Source organism: Theobroma cacao, chromosome 10 (genome assembly GCF_000208745.1).
Source record: "Theobroma cacao cultivar B97-61/B2 chromosome 10, Criollo_cocoa_genome_V2, whole genome shotgun sequence".
NCBI classification, from domain to species: Eukaryota; Viridiplantae; Streptophyta; class Magnoliopsida; order Malvales; family Malvaceae; genus Theobroma; species Theobroma cacao.
In genome coordinates, this window is record NC_030859.1 from 3,289,193 (window position 1) to 3,305,538 (window position 16,346).

Here is a 16,346-nt window from a genome sequence, read left to right on the forward strand (position 1 = left end):
TTTAAAAATAAAATAAAATAAATAATTATATATATAATAAAAATATTTTATTTTTTTATTTTTAATTTTAAAATTATTATTATCAATAAATACTATAATAAATTATAATAATTATTTATATTTTATTCTATTTATCATATCTAACTATATAATAATTATTTTATTCTTTATTTCACTTCATTTTATTTTTATATAATAGTTTTTTATTTTATTTTTATTTATTTAACAAAACCAAATGTACCTTAAAGACTTGACATGTGATTAGTATGGGTTGAGAGTTAGTAGGGTTTTATCCTAGGTTTCCTAGGTTTTTCATGTTAATTAAAAGCTGGTCCCAATCCTTACAAATTGAATCCATTTTGTCCACAAAATATCTACCATTATATTTTGGAATTCAATATTCCTGCCCCATTATGTTTTTCTTTTTGACCATTTAAATTTTTTTTTTTCATTTAAACCAACTCATAAGTTTTTGTTCTTTATCTTTTTATTTTTGCAGTTCAGTCCTAACCAAGCTTATGGCGATAGAATGGTTGGGCATACCTGGAAATAGAATTATTTTAATCGTACACACCCAATCAAAAGTTTAAGTCTACTGGTCAATTCAGCTAATCCCACTCCAGTTTTCACTTCCCACACTCCGCTTAAAGCCATTAAAAAGTTGCATGCATCAAAATTTGGAGTGTAACTATAAAAAAAAAAAACAAAAATGATAAAAACGATAAAGACAATTTCGGATCAAAAACACCATTGATATTTTTCATTCCTAAATTTCCACCAAACAGAACGAAATCAAAAACCCTAACCACCAAACCCGTAAAGAGTACGGCCTTGTCTCTTGAGCGCGTAAACGACGTCCATGGCGGTGACGGTTTTGCGACGGGCGTGCTCGGTGTAGGTAACGGCGTCTCTGATGACGTTTTCAAGGAAGATTTTGAGGACGCCGCGTGTCTCCTCGTAAATAAGACCGCTGATGCGTTTAACACCGCCACGGCGAGCCAAACGGCGGATGGCTGGCTTTGTGATCCCTTGGATGTTATCGCGGAGGACCTTACGGTGCCGTTTCGCTCCTCCTTTTCCCAATCCTTTGCCTCCCTTGCCACGCCCAGACATTTTTGCACAACTGAAAGACTATGAGATTGCTTGATTTGGTGACGTTGAGAGCCAAGGGGAGGGGAGTGGTGGTTGGGTATCTATAAGGAAGCTTTGAACGGGAATCGATCCGTGTGTGCTCTTGTGGGGCAATGTTTTGGACCGTTGATGGTGAATGAACGGTTGAGATTTGGGGAGTTGTATTAATGTTGGATCGATGACATGGCATTATTTTATTATAAAATTTGTATTCTTTAGAGTTTTAATATATTTTTCGCTTATTCATTCTTGGATTTATATTTATAATCATAACTTTTTTTAAGTTTTAATTAATTTTATGAATTAAATTGATATCCTTTGGACTCTTAATATCAAATTCAACAATTGATATTAATAATTAGTATAAATTATAAATTATAATTATAACACCCGAGCATTTGACTCATTGATTAGTGCATGATCCTTCTGCCTAAATAGCAGGATTCGAATATCTCCTCTTTCAATTATAAATTATAGTTATAATAATAGATTATTTATTAAAATTAAATTAAACCTATGTAACGAAATAAGTTTTTTATCTATTTTTGGGACTAGTCCGAATTAACTATTTTATTCAAGATAATGGTTTAAATTTATCACTTATCTTTATAGGTTGTAATTTTATCATTATATTTTATAATTTGATTAATAAATGTTCAAAATTTTATATTTCTTAAGGAAATAAAGAAATATTTTAATTCTAACTTTTAACAGTATTTGAATCAAATTACAAAGTATAGTTTTAAAACTACATTAACCCGAAGATAAATAATAAATTTGGATCTTATCTCTTAACAATTTTATGATTATACTTTGTCATATTGAAATTTTGTTTGTGTTTTGGGCATAAAACAACTATTCATGCTTTTATGCTTGACATGATTCAATATACATATAGATTGAAATCACAAGTGTTATTATATTATATAATAACAGAATATGAACATCAGCCTCAATAGAGAAATATAACATTAAAATGATTGATTTTTTTCTTTATTTATATTATCTACTTTTTTACTTTTTGAAAAGTTATTATAAAATAAAAGTAAAAATTAATAACATAATTGATTTAAAATAGACAGATAATTAAAATTTAATACAAATTATAATATAACCAAACTACATAAAGAAGTGAAATCATGATTATTGTCATTTAAATAATTACATATTTTGTATATAATCTTTCAGAAAATTTTATTTATATTTATATACAAATGCGTTTTTTCTACCTTTCAAAACAAATGCATTTTTTCTAATTTTTTGTTTCTAAAAATGAAAAATAAAATTTAAATCAAATAAAGTAAATTAAACATATTTTTTACACAATGATAATAATATTTCAACTATATCATATAATTAACCAAAAAGCATATTGATACACCATAATACATGATAATATGGTGTAATGAAGTAACATTATAACATAGGATGTTTTTCACTTTTCATGTATGTGTTAGGTAGGAGTAAAGGTATACAAGTTTATTTGATATCAAATAAAAGTATAAAAGTTTAAAATTTAGCATCAAAGTATTTGACTTATTGGTTAATGCATAAACTCTCTGTCTAAAAAACAGGATTCGAATCCTCCTTCCTCAAATTAAAAAAAAAAAAAATTAAAATTTATGTACAGTAACAAGTACCCTTTAATCAAGTACCCATGGGTACTTGACCTAATTATATAAAATTTGAGTATTTTATATTTGGGTTTTGGATAAACTCGAGTAAAAATTTTACTATCCATATCGGATTCAGATAAGGTAATTTGAATATTCAATATCTGAACCTATTTATATATAAATATGTATAAAATATATTGTATGTATATTTGGGTTTGAGACAAGGTCGGGTAAAAATTTTACTATTAATCTCGGGTTCATATAGGGTACCTTTGATACCTAATACTTGAACCTGTTTATATATAAATATGTATAAAATATATTATATATATATTTAAGTTTGGGACGAGTTCAAATAAATTTTTATTATGCATCTCGAGTTTAAGTAAGCGAGTAGGGTACTTTGAATACCTAATATCTAAACCTGTTTATATATAAATATATTATATGCTTTTGAGAGGGATTGAACATTGACAAGGCACTTAGTCAATTTAACCAATTTCATTTTTTGATATTATATAAAAATAAATTATATTTATCTTTTTTTTTGAAAAACAAAATTATATTTATCTTTTCACTTAATTAAAAATATATATTACTTTAATTTAATCTCTAATCCTAAATTAATATTTAACAGAGTAGTATTTTTAAAGTTTATTCAAGTAATTATAAGGTTAAAGTACTTTATAATTTAATAGAATTTAGATTTGGGTACTTAAAAAATAGTGAATACCTTACTGATTGATTTTCTTAAATTTAATTAAATGTAATAAAAAAATAAATTATTTAAAAATTTTTAAATAATTTAAAAATATTTTCAAGCATTATACCAAAATGATAGCACATAATTCATTTATATACACTTATTATCCATAATAGAATGCTCTAAACCGGTGCTAGATTAACCCGATACTATCCCAATCCACCAAGGAGCACGGTAATCCCAAAATTCAAACAAACACTCCAAAAGTTTCAAATGCACTAACATTTCCCAAGCCCAGCTTCAAGTGATCCTCTCCCGACGCTCCGTCACCCCAGCTAAACGGTAAAGCACACGAAAGGGAAGGAAGCTCTCAAAGCGACGACGTACTAACTCCCTTAGTACGCCGATGCTTCAGGGCGGTCATCGACTCTCAAAGCTTTGGCGGTCGCCAACAACTCCACTCTTCAACCTCTCTCACCGTCTCCTCATTGGCTTTAAATTCTCCTCTCTATCTCAAGCTAAGGTTCTTCCTCTCTCTCTCTCGCTCTTTTATTTCCTGCTTGGTTCCCGAGAAAATATAGGAAACTTTCTAGCAGTTCTGTAAATACATTTGCCATTTTATATTTGCTTTTACAGCGGCTGCTATATAGATTTTTTTTTTGGTTATTTTTAGATTGTTATCCTTTAAATAAGGAAATTAACCGTTAATTATTAAGTTAACATGATTGGTTGAAGGATTATTATCATATATATTGGCGTTAGCATTTAAATACTCTATAAATGGGGGCTTACATGATCGCCATCTGTCAAGAATGAAGTAATCGATTTTTATTTTACTTTGTTTTTCTTTTTCCATTGTTAATTAAATAATTGTGTTGTTATCACAGGAATTAGATTCTTTGGACGAAGAATGTGAGGAATTTTTGCCTTGGTTGGAGCGAAAGGCTGGGGTTAAAATTTCTTCAGTGCTCTCTATTGGGAAATCCGCATATGGCAGGTTATTTTAGTTTATTTATTTACTTTTCTTAGTTTTTATTTTGGGAATGATTTGTGGTGACCTTCTTTTTTTAATTTCAATAGAATCTCTTATTTTTATTATTGCTTGTATGTTGCTCTTGAAAACAGTTCAAACACGCACTGGTTTATATTTCTGAAACTTTTGGGGCATGCTTTATTGCATATCAATGTACATGGATTGTTTGCAAGGAAAAATAAAACTGAATTCATATTTATCGGATCAGTATATGGCAGAAGATCAAAGCAGGGAAATAGTGTGGGTACACTGGCTATTCTTGTTTAATGCAAGGATGGTGGTGTAGGCAATTTTGGTACATGCATTTTTGGGCCAACAAAGTACTGACTTGAATTATGAAATATCCCTTTGTCATTCATGTAAGGAGGAGCCATTGTGGTGAAGCAACCATTGTTTGAAGAGTGTTGCTTGTTACAAAATATTTTGTTCTCTTTAGTAGCGTGGACAAATGCGTGGTGGTTAATTGTAACGGATAGCCGCAAATGGGAATGAATGGCAAACTTAAATTGCTTGAGAAGAGTTAAATATTGTAAGATCCCTTCCGTGTCAATAAGCTTCAGCCTCCTGCCCCTTTAGAATCATTCATCAAAGGCATCTCTTGCATGTGGGTTGTGGCTTTCTTTTTCTTAAATTGCTTTCTTGCCTCCTCTTTTTTCAGAATATTTAAGGAATCTTAGATCTCATAAGTTTCCTTGTAAAGATAGCTAGAAAATACTCATACAGTTGTACTCCCTATTTGTTTCCTTAATAGCATGGAGTAAACAAAGTTCTATGTGATGGAAGACCTTTATAATATGTTAACACCATGGATACATCTCCAGATAGAAAATATTAATTGCCTTGCTCTCTTGTTATGAGTCTTATTAAGCTCTTATGGTTTATTTATTTATTTATTTAAATCCCTTATTGCAGGTCACTGTTTGCTTCTGAGATCATCCGATCTGGGGATTGCATATTGAAAGTTCCTTATAGTGTGGTATATGATTTGCAATTCTTTATGTTCAACTCTTGTATGGTGTCTTAAAAAAAATAAGGATGCCAAGTTGTACATAATATTCTTAAATTTTTCAGCAAATAGCACCAGACAATCTTCTTCCAAAGATTAAAGCTGCACTAAGTAATAAAGTTGGGACTGTTGCAAAGCTTGCTATTATCCTTTTAGTTGAGCAAAAAATGGGCCAGGTAACAAGAATTTTCTTCTTTTAATCTGTTTTTGAAAGCTCCAATTCCTATGAATTAATGATTGTGCATAGCTTCAACATCACTATATATTTAATAGTAATTTTTTGGTTGTTCGTTGAATTTCTGTCTTTAGTTTCAAATGTTTAATTTTGAAGGAACATCCAGATCTAAATGATTTAATTATTTATCGATTGCAACAGGATTCTGAATGGGCCTCTTACATCAGTTGCCTTCCTCAGCATGGGGAAATCCATAGCACGGTAATGGCCAATGGAAATTAGAATTTTGCACGGCATCCCTATTGATGTAACTGTATAAATTAATGAATGACATTACTGTTTAAGATGAAAATAATTCCTCCTGTAACTTTTTGAGCAGTGGAGCTTATTTTCTTTATTATTTGTACTTCTCATTTAAATTTGTGGTTCTGATGAGGAAAGATTGTTAGTAGAAGCAGATAATATTGTAACATTCAATTTCTCAAATTTAACTTTATGGAGATTATTATTGTGGTTAGGGGTGATCTAGTCAAACGAAACTTTTTGAAAGTTAAACCTGTAGCTGCAACTTAACAATTTTCATTAGATGCCATTATGCTCAGAGTCATAAAACTTCTTTTTCTTGGGATATATGGGATACGCAGTTCTTCTCATCCTAATAAAGCAGCCTCATTTGCACCTTTCATTGTTTCTTTCTTCCTTACTTTCTGATTTCATTACCCTTGTATGATCTGTTGTATAGATCGGTGTAAGTATTTACCGGAGTAGTTTGGAAAATATTTGAATTGGTAATTTCTTGTGCCCCTATAGATTTTCTGGAGTGAATACGAGTTGGATATGATTCGTCAAAGCTCAGTATATCAGGAAACAATGAATCAAAAATCTAAAATAGAAGAGGATTTTGCTGCAGTTGTACCTGTAAGTAGTTGTTCCTTTTCTCTAGTTAATTTGTTGATATGCATGCAGATACAGAATCAAACATGCATCACTATGTGTGTCACTGGTTCACTGTCATGTATAATGTGTGTGGCTATTCAATACAATATTCTTAATTCCAAGTCCTATTTTAATTCTGGGGATAAAAAAACAGAAGTTCTTGAGCTTCTATTAAAAGTGTAAATTTTCTTCTTTTAATTTTGTTTTCAACTCTCAAAGCTGAGTTAATCACGGATAATAGTTTACATCGTGCATAATTTGTCTTTCTTTACATCATTTGTAACTTGGTTGTATTGGTTTCAATCTTGAATATAATAAAAAAAAAAAGAAAGAAAACTAATTTGGCATAAAAAAGCGGGGAAAAGGAAAGAAGAAGAATGGTTAAAGCTTCTTAGCTGTAGGAAAGGAATGGGGTGTGTTCTAATCTTTTCATAACTGTTTTTTCATAGTTAAGATATTTGTTGTAAGTTGGCTTTGTTTGCCTTGGGGGATGTGATTATGACAAGGTATTCATATGATTTCAGGCCCTTGAACAATTCCCTGAAATTTTTGAAAGCTTCACACTTAAGGATTTCATGCGTGCATATTTCTTAGGTCAGGCCTTATTTACTAATTTAGTATCTACTACTGATGGTCCATTCCTTCCTGCTGAGTTCAAATCAAATTTTTTTTTTTTCAAATAAGAGAGCTTATGACCATGTTTCTTTAGTTTTTCAAATTTCTTTTGCTGCTAAGATTATATATAATTCTGCTGAATCATGATGTATTTGATGCTGATTAGATTACATGAGTTAATTAAATTTGGTGAACCATAGCAGATTTTTAGAAAGTGATAAATGGTAACTAGGATTTCCTTCATAAAGTAGTAATATATGGTCTAGTCCTCATGTTTAGTTAATTTTCTAACTAGTTTGTTGTCAATGTGGTAGTAACATCTCGAGCCTGGGAAAGCACAAAAGGCCTGTCTCTGGTATTGTTTCTCAAAGATGTCATTTTCTTCTGGAGGGTTTTCAACAGTTACTTCTAGTACTGTTATATTTTAGCACAACAGCCTTTGATTTTTTTTTTAAATTTATTATGTAGATTCCATTTACAGATTTTATGAATCATGACGGGGTTTCAGACTCAATTGTATTATTTGATGAAGATAAAAAGTTGTCAGAGGTATGCTGACTAACCATTAGTGAGAGAATATTTTTAGATGCTGTCAGAGGTTATGATGAACTGATAATGAAGGTTCTTGTTTTTATTGCTATACATCAAATAGTCTCTCCTTATACAAATTGGTTTTAAGTTTTTACGTTTGATTTGTTAGAATATATCTTTAGAGTTTTTTTATGTTTTTTTTAAATGACTTGAGCAGGTTATTGCTGATCGTAATTACGCTCCTGGTCAAGAGGTTAGAACTATTTCAGTGGAAAGGTTTCTCTTCTTTTTTTTCTTTGGGAGAATTTCTTATATTTGTTCCCTTGTTAGTTTTTAGCTTTTGTTGGTTTATTTTAAATTCTGTCTTTTTCTTATTGTCTCTTAGTGCCTGGAACCCTTGGCTTTAAAACTTTATTACAAGCATATAAAGCCAACAAGCTTCTATTTATTTGTGCATGTGCTCAACTTTTATCCCTGGAGCCTTATTTATTCCTTACCTGCTCTTTTGTTTGATTGCCTTTGTTATTTTATCTCTTGTTTTGCTCTCTCTCTCTCTCTCTCTCCCTCTCATATTCACTTACCCTTTCCTATTCTGAAGTTGTCTGGTGTGATAATATCTGACCAGAAATTCAACTTGGATATGTACTGGACTGAATAGGGATCTTGAATTACAGAAATTTATGTGCTCTATAAGTGATTGCATTTGGTTGCTAATTATTACTCTACAGTTTTAGACAAATTTAATACTCTGTGAGTTGTTTTCGGTACTCTGTTCATAATCTGAAGTACTCCAGGATACTACTCCAGTGAATCATATGATTTAGTCTGCATGCAAACATGCATCTAGAGCATTATAAGGATGCAGATTGGGAGCTGTACATGCCACTCAAAGTCTTGCATATTATTAAAATATGTAATACTTTTGCTTCTCAAAAAAAAAAAAAATGTAATACTTTTAACATCAGATTCAGACTTTAAAGAGCCCCCTTAAGTTTGACTACTGCACAGTTTCTTTTATTTTTCATGATTAAATTTTTAAACTTTTAGTGTTTTGATGTATGGCTTGAATGTTAATACAGTCATTGGTGTTTTCCCTATGTTCTAACTAGGAATGTGTCAGTATTGTTGTCTTGTTTGACTTTAAGCTTGTGGTATGGTGCTGCAGAATCCGAAGTTCACTTCAATTGCTTGTCTAGGTACTGATAAATTATGGAAACTTTCCAAATGCAACGCTGCTGCTGGACTTTGGTTTTACACTTCCATACAACATTCATGACCAGGTTAGTTTTGGAAGTCAGATTGAAGTATGGTATAACTGTATAAGCTAGAGTTAAATACACTATTCTGCATTTCATGTATTTTCTTTATATTTTAGTTTCTTTGTTTTCGTTTGCAATTCACTTTCTTAGTCCAAAGGCAAAAATCTATCCACTACATAAATGTGGCTAAATGTTATTTTGTGGTTTTATGATCTTAAGAATGATGATGTTGACTCTCAGGTACAAATCAACTTCAATATACCATATCATGATAGTCTACGTGAAATGAAGTTGGAACTTCTGCAACAACATTCTACACCAAAAATTAAAGATGCAATTAATTGTTCTGAAGATACTTTCATAATCAAGTTGGTATTGATTCTTAGTTCTTTAAGTTTATTTTTTAATGACATATTAACAATGTCACTGGACGTTTGAAGTTGTGGTGAATGTTATTCATTTGCAATAGATATATGAAAACTACAAAGATTCATGGTAAAGCCCAACTTCTGAGAACTAGAAATACTTGTGGATTTAAGAAGTTAGAAATGTTCTTGAGGCTGTTACCAAAAATTGAATCATTTATTGATTTCTTTCAGTACTCTTTTGCCTAACCTCTGAAACAACTTCTCTAGTCTCTACTGGCCAAGTATGGGCTTTGGAAAAGTTGCCTTCAGCTTCTGAACAAGCTGAAATAAGGTTCTAATACTTAAAAGCTGATGGTGCTTCAGAAAGAGCCCCATCGCTAAGCTACTAGACTGGCTTAATGAATTTTTTAACTGACAAAATATTCAATTTCAACCTGATAAGACCATTGTCATAGTAGGAATTTGTCCTGTCCAAAGAATAAAAGATCTTAAAGCAATCACTGAAAATTTGATTAGATTAATGGTGCTAATTCGTTTAAACAACTCTTTGTTAGTATATGATAAAGTTTTTGAGTTTCAGCTTAGCCTGTAACTTTTTGCTCTGTTGATGTTTCAGTATTCAATTTTATCTAATGACATACATAACAGCAGTGATTTTGGTTAGACGTGGAAGTGGTTTCTGGCTTACCTTAATGAATCTTCCTCAAAGTTTTTTGTTCATGTGAAAATTGGGCTTTCTACTCAACTAGTGATGTTGATTCCATCTTCTAAATCTCTCTGCTAATTTTATATTTAGCATTTAGATTCAACCTTATAATGTTACGGCCCTTGCAATTTCTTTTGGAGCCTTTATGGTATAGATGTCAGCTAAATAATCTTGTTTTTATGAATTCCTTATTGCTCCTATGGGAGTTAAACATATGACTTCTAAATTATATTACTGATTTTTGTTTGTGATTATGGGATTATTACACAGAGAAGTTAGGTCTCCTAGAGGAAAGGGGAAGGGTCTTCCACAGTCGTTACGTGCATTTGCTCGTGTTTTATGTTGTGCCTCTCCAGAAGGTGTTTGTTTGGATAATCTTGCCTTTTTAATTGTTTTTCAAGTGAATTTAATTTAAAGGCCTTGCGGTCCTAACAAGTAATTTCATTTGAACTGAATCATCAGAACTTAGTGACTTGGCCATGGAAGCTGCACAAATTGATGGCCGGTTGGCTCGGCGGCCTCTGAAGGACAGCCGGAGAGAGTTGCTGGCACATCAGATGTTATTATCTCACATCACTCACTTAATGCAGAAATATGATGTAGCCATCAAGGTAAAGTTCTTGCCACTTTTCATACCTTCAAATTCATTTAGTTAACAAGGTTTCTTTTGTTGATATCAACAAGAGAAAAGACAGTCTCTGGATGTTTGTTTTATAGGTGACAAAATGTCAATTGTTTTTGGGTACAAAGACAATAAACATTATCCAATCATTGCTAGAAATAATGAAAGAGTTGAAAATAATATGATTTTATAACTAGAAACAGTAATACATCAAGATGATGGAACATTACTGCCATTCTTTGCTGTAAAATGAAATTTGAAGCTAGGTATGCATGTTTAACTTGTTCATAGATAAAAAAGCAACAAACTCTTCTTAGATAATATGGAAAGCTGACATAAAATGCAATATTGATACCTTTGTAAAGACACACTTGTACCAAGTGTTAAAATTATTATGTGAAATAAGGTGTGTTTATCTTATTTACAAAAGCCCTTCACTTCAAGCTTCTTTGCAGTCACTTGCTCCTGCTAATTTCCCCTCAATGAGTAAGAAATTTGCTCTTAGGAGGCAAATGGCTCAAGATCTCCTTACCGGTGATCTTCGCGTCCTGAAGTCTGCATCCACATGGTTGAACAATTACTGTGCAGCCCTGAGAGCAACAATCCACTGTCAGAGTCAGTGATCAAAAGATCAAAAGGCAAGAATTTTTCTCAGACAAATTTTTTTATGAACTACTTGGATCGGTCATCTCCCTGCTGAAATTTTTTCGACATTTCCTGGGATATAGTGAACTTTAAACGCTTGGGGGAGGTCTGAGCAAAGCATTTGGAATTGACTGTTTACCCATGGGGGCTTTTCTAGCTCATGCTTGCATTTATGAGCTAATTTCTTTCAAAATCCAACATGTTCAGTGTTTTTCCACCTTTGTTTTCTGTACTTTGTAATTCTAGGAGTGTGATTCCAAGGCTTAGCAGCCTTATTTAACAGCACAATCTTTGCTCTGATTCTTTTTCTCTTTTAGTTTGTGAACTTATTATTTAATGACAGGAAGGTATGAATTTCACAAGCTGATTTTGTCAATCTATTTTTCTTATTTATAAATAATCGGATTCAGGAGTGTCATAAACTCTTTTTTTTTTTTGAATTATATGCATTTTTGTAATTGAGTTTTTATATTTTTATCGTGTCTAATTAAACTTTTCTTTTTGTTTGTATTCAATCAAGTCTTTTTTTTTAAAAAAATTTTTACTCAATTGAGTTTTGATCTCGTAACAAAAACATAACGGACTTTATTTTCAATAACAGCTGTTACTTTTTGTATACGTGAAATTTGATACAGTGTGTTGATGATGTGACACGTATCACAAAAAAATTCACGTCATCATCTTTTGTCACGTTTAATTAACCTACGATGATAGATTTCATGTATATAGTAACTGATAATTATAATTAAAAAGTAATATAACGTTTCAATAGAAATAAAAGAAAAGTATTTAATTGGGTAAGATAAAAATATGGAGATTCCATTATGAAAATAGATACAATTCAGGAATTCTTTTTGTTAAATATGAGAATATTTCTTTCTTATCAAACAAAAGAAACCTATTTTCCTTCTCATCCTATGGTTTTTTCTTACCAATTAAGTGTTGGATTTCCTCGGCAAAAGAAGGGAAAGGAAAAAGGGTACGGGCCCTGGAAGTTTGAAACTTTCCACTTTTTACAAGCCCATTATCGTAATTCCATTGAAGAAAATGGGGGTCTTTTGGTAATTACAGGATTTCCAGATTTTTGACTGATCCTTATCCTTAGCCCTATAAATTAAAAAAGAAAACGACGCGTTTAAGCTCTCTTTCTCGTTCTCCCCCACTCTCTCTCTCTCTCTCTCTCTCTCACACTCTTCCTCTTCGAAAAATCTAGGGTTTTTCATCTTCTTCTCCCTCTTCGCCTCCCTCCTCTGAAATTCCCTCGTAAGCAATCTGTTTTTTAGCTTCATTTCTTCGTTTTATTTCAATTTGAAATCTCATGCTCTTAATTGTCCAATTTATCGATTATTCAGTTATAGATCTGAAAGATTCTCGAGCTTTTAAATTTGAATTTTGCCGCTTTTTTATGTCATAGTTTTTCAAGCGTATTGTTTATTTATTTATTTCGGTTGTATGATTTGTAATAGTAATTTGAAGATGTATTCCTTTAGCTTCAGGTTGTTAGAATTTTGAAATCTGAAAAAATAAATAATACTCTTATGATTGAATTTGTTGTCTAATTTTAGGTTTTCAGAAAAATTTCCCGAGTTTTTTGTTATTTTTTCTCGTTTTGTAGTATGTTTAGGTACGGTTGGTTCTTGCTTTTATTACTTGATTTTGTGTGCAATTGGATTCAAAAGCGAACATGTTTTTGATGAATTAAAAAATTAAAATGGTATTTTATTGGTTGAATTATGCATGGTTTTACTTTTATATTAAAAAAAATCATGGCAGATTTAGTATTGCATTTTTGTTGTCTCTTAAATTTAAATTTGATTATGATTTTCTGTTCTACTATTTGCTTTTGCTTCATAGTAAGCTTTTAGGAAGCACAAGCAAGTGGTGTAATAAAAATAACAGTCAAATGGAGCTTCAAGTAGCCTTGAACTTAAATTAGACTGTTGATTGTGTTATATAGGACAATAACTCTTTCTTCTATTAGTTTTTATAAGAACTAAGAAGTGGTGTATTTTAATTATGTAAATGTTTGTGTAATTGTATTTTTTTGTATCTCATGGAATAATTATTGCAGGAAAAAAATGCCTAGGTATGATGACCGCCGCAGTGGTACTCGCCTTTATGTCGGACACTTGTCTTCAAGGACAAGATCACGTGATCTAGAGGACATGTTTAGCAGATATGGAAGGTAATCAAGTCTTTTGTTTGGTTCAAGGATTTATAAAATTTATAATTATTGCATTTAGTAGAATGGTTTACTTGCTGCATTTTATTTAGTGTACTTGTTTCAAATGTTTTTTTTTTTTAATTTTTTCTGTTCGGGTGTTCATGGTTGTTTTATTCTTTTGTATTGATGGCCATTAGGATAGGTTCAGGGTGTAGTGATGATGAAGTAGGAGAAAATAGAGTCCTTGCCAAGCCCTTATTGTAGTGCTTGACATCAGGTCTTCCTTATAAAATATGAGTGAGGATGTTGCAACCCTCCACGTGTCTGTGTGGTTTAACTTGAATGATCTTGTTGAAGGTCTCTTGGCTTTTGCCTAACCCGGAGGTCTATGGTGAGAGGGTGACCTTGGTGGATTTGGCGAGTCTTTCTATAGTGTTATTGCGTGTTTTTATCGAAATGGCAACAATCTCAAAAGTGGTGTTTTTGGTTCATCTGTGAGGGGCGAACTATCAACCCTTCGATAATTGTGTCATGATGGCCTTACTGTTTCTGGCACCCGTTTACGCAGAATACGTGATGTGGATATGAAGCGCGACTATGCATTTGTTGTATGTATTTCTCTACTCTTTTATTTTGATCCCAAACAATTTTTCTTCCTTTTATATAAATTTCTTCACCATATGTTGTAAATATGATCTTTTCTCTTGGATCTTTTCTTCTTTCTTTTTGTGTCTACTGCCTCCCTGATAACAGGAATTTAGCGACCCTAGAGATGCTGATGATGCAAGATATGCATTGAATGGTCGAGATCTAGATGGAAGCCGTATCATTGTGGAATTCGCCAAGGGAGTAAGTTTTCTGATGACTTGTCACATATAAGAGATTTCGTTAGCTTCTGTTTCCTTTTTTAAAATGATAATATCTCAATAATGTTGTAAAGGCTACGAGTATTACATGTAAGCCATTGGCTAATTTGATCTTTCAGTGGTTGATCTTTTGATGTATTTATTTATATCCTTAATCCCTTTGGGTCTTTGGGTGATGTGACACATATAAAATCTGCATGCTCAGTTAGTTACTGCATTTATTTGACTATAACCACCTGTTCATGTGATTGTGTGCCCATCACATGTTAATTTGATGATATGCACACACACATACGCACCCCCAGACCTTATAGTTATATATTGCCTGGTATGGTGTGATGCTGTGTGACAGTCTATATTGTTTGAACGTTGAATCTGAATTGAGTTGCATTTAGGTGCCCCGTGGCCCAGGTGGATCTCGTGATTACCCTGGAAGAGGAGGACCTACTCCTGGGTCAGGACGCTGCTTCAACTGTGGAATTGATGGTCACTGGGCTCGTGATTGCAAAGCTGGAGATTGGAAGAATAAGTGTTATCGCTGTGGAGAACGAGGCCACATAGAAAGAAATTGTCAAAACAGTCCTAAGAAACTGAGGTCCCCTCCCTCCCCATTTATCTATTTGTCTTATTCTGATCAGTTTTGTTGGAATAAGTTAAACTTCCAATTTGTTTACTTGAGAAACAACTATATTGACGCAGCCGCAGACCACGCAGTTACTCACGCTCACCTAGTCCCCGCCGTGGTAGAAGCAGAAGCCGTAGTTACAGCAGGGGGCGTAGCGACAGGTTAGTTTTTAGCTTTCCTTGCAACAAGAGTCCTGTTCTGTAATTAATACAAATTACCTTCTGACATAATTCAGTCAAATCTGACTTTACTATTTTTGTTGGATTACATTCTAAAACAAAATTAAAATGTACTTTTGCTATGGTTTGTGCGTGAAAGCACTCATGCAAGTGAAAAGAATTGGAGAATATTTAATCTACAGAATTATTTTGGTTTGTTAAACTGTTGGGCTTGATTCTTCTTTGTGCTGAATTTTAACCTTCTGCAGTCGATCAAGATCACCTGTGAAGAGAGAAAGAAGTTTCGAGCGTGACGATAGAAGATCAAGGAGCCCTAAGCGCCACAGGGGTTCTCCGTCCCCCTCCAAAGGAAGGAAGCATAGTCCAGCACCTGATGAAAGAAGCCCACGAGAGAGAGGTAGCCCTTCTCCAAGAGACCGCAGGCACACCAATGGTTCAGATTACAGTGCAAGTCCTAGGGGAAGGAGCAGAAGCCCTGACCGTGAAGCTGATGTCGAAGGAAGGTCTTATAGGAGCTCTGCGAAGGAAAACGGCCACAGCCGCAGCCCTAGCCCACTCCCTAGGGATGACAGGAGCCCAATCTACGATGATGATGAGAATCATGCTTCTCCTAGGCGCAGTGAATCAAATTAAAGCAGTTGGTGGTTTGAATGGTATGTCTTAGTGACAACAATCTGTGTTTGCGAGCACTTTTGAGTTTTATATGGATGGAGAACTTTTCCTTCTAGATTATTAAGCACTGTTGAGATTTATTGGAGTTTGTTTCTATAAGTTCCGCTTTATCTTGTCTTTAGCAAATTACTTTTTACAGCTGCGAATGACAGTTGATAATTTTCTGCATAAACTATGATCTATGATTTGCACAATATCACTTAATAGTATCTCTCTTTTTTGGTTCAATGGCACTCAAGGGCTCAACTCGTAAGATTTTCTAACTCAGTGCGTCTGCCCAAACATAAAAGAATTGGAATTCCAATGCTCCCTAAAGATCAGTCACTCTTTCGTTTCGTCTTATTTTAGAAATCATGCGACCACCAACAAGCGTTATTTAACCACTGCAGCATAATTACTCGCAGAAAGATCATTCTGATCAAAATGTATCTGGAAGATGCTAATTGCTTTTGGTCATACATTATTCCCGTAGATGCTGCTGTCGAATGATTTGA

General features: G+C 32.7%; 3 protein-coding genes across 7 annotated transcripts; 2 read left to right on the forward strand and 1 right to left on the reverse strand.

The window, feature by feature from the left end:
• Nucleotides 582-1,305, reverse strand: LOC18586293 (histone H4). Its single transcript, XM_018129517.1, has one exon. It carries the CDS (start codon nucleotides 1,111-1,113, stop codon nucleotides 802-804), a length of 312 nt encoding a protein of 103 aa, XP_017985006.1. The 5' UTR covers nucleotides 1,114-1,305; the 3' UTR covers nucleotides 582-801.
• Nucleotides 3,685-11,503, forward strand: LOC18586294 (ribulose-1,5 bisphosphate carboxylase/oxygenase large subunit N-methyltransferase, chloroplastic). Of its 2 annotated transcripts, XM_007009556.2 has the most exons (16): nucleotides 3,685-3,973; nucleotides 4,338-4,447; nucleotides 5,396-5,459; nucleotides 5,555-5,665; nucleotides 5,866-5,925; nucleotides 6,475-6,582; nucleotides 7,125-7,194; nucleotides 7,530-7,570; nucleotides 7,684-7,764; nucleotides 7,964-7,999; nucleotides 8,943-9,026; nucleotides 9,246-9,373; nucleotides 10,350-10,438; nucleotides 10,542-10,690; nucleotides 11,157-11,339; nucleotides 11,430-11,503. In XM_007009556.2, exons 1-15 carry the CDS (start codon nucleotides 3,857-3,859, stop codon nucleotides 11,322-11,324), a joined length of 1,416 nt encoding a protein of 471 aa, XP_007009618.2. In that variant the 5' UTR covers nucleotides 3,685-3,856; the 3' UTR covers nucleotides 11,325-11,339; nucleotides 11,430-11,503. The 2 variants fall into 2 exon arrangements, with proteins under 2 accessions (XP_007009618.2, XP_017985005.1); XM_018129516.1 differs by lacking the exon at nucleotides 11,430-11,503 and having other exon boundaries at nucleotides 11,157-11,340.
• LOC18586295 (serine/arginine-rich splicing factor RS2Z32) lies at nucleotides 12,488-16,080 on the forward strand. Of its 4 annotated transcripts, none has more exons than XM_007009558.2 (7): nucleotides 12,488-12,609; nucleotides 13,418-13,531; nucleotides 14,079-14,118; nucleotides 14,264-14,359; nucleotides 14,772-14,971; nucleotides 15,076-15,162; nucleotides 15,429-16,080. In XM_007009558.2, exons 2-7 carry the CDS (start codon nucleotides 13,425-13,427, stop codon nucleotides 15,811-15,813), a joined length of 915 nt encoding a protein of 304 aa, XP_007009620.1. In that variant the 5' UTR covers nucleotides 12,488-12,609; nucleotides 13,418-13,424; the 3' UTR covers nucleotides 15,814-16,080. The 4 variants fall into 4 exon arrangements, with proteins under 4 accessions (XP_007009620.1, XP_007009622.1, XP_007009623.1 ...); XM_007009560.2 differs by having other exon boundaries at nucleotides 15,082-15,162; XM_007009561.2 differs by having other exon boundaries at nucleotides 15,091-15,162.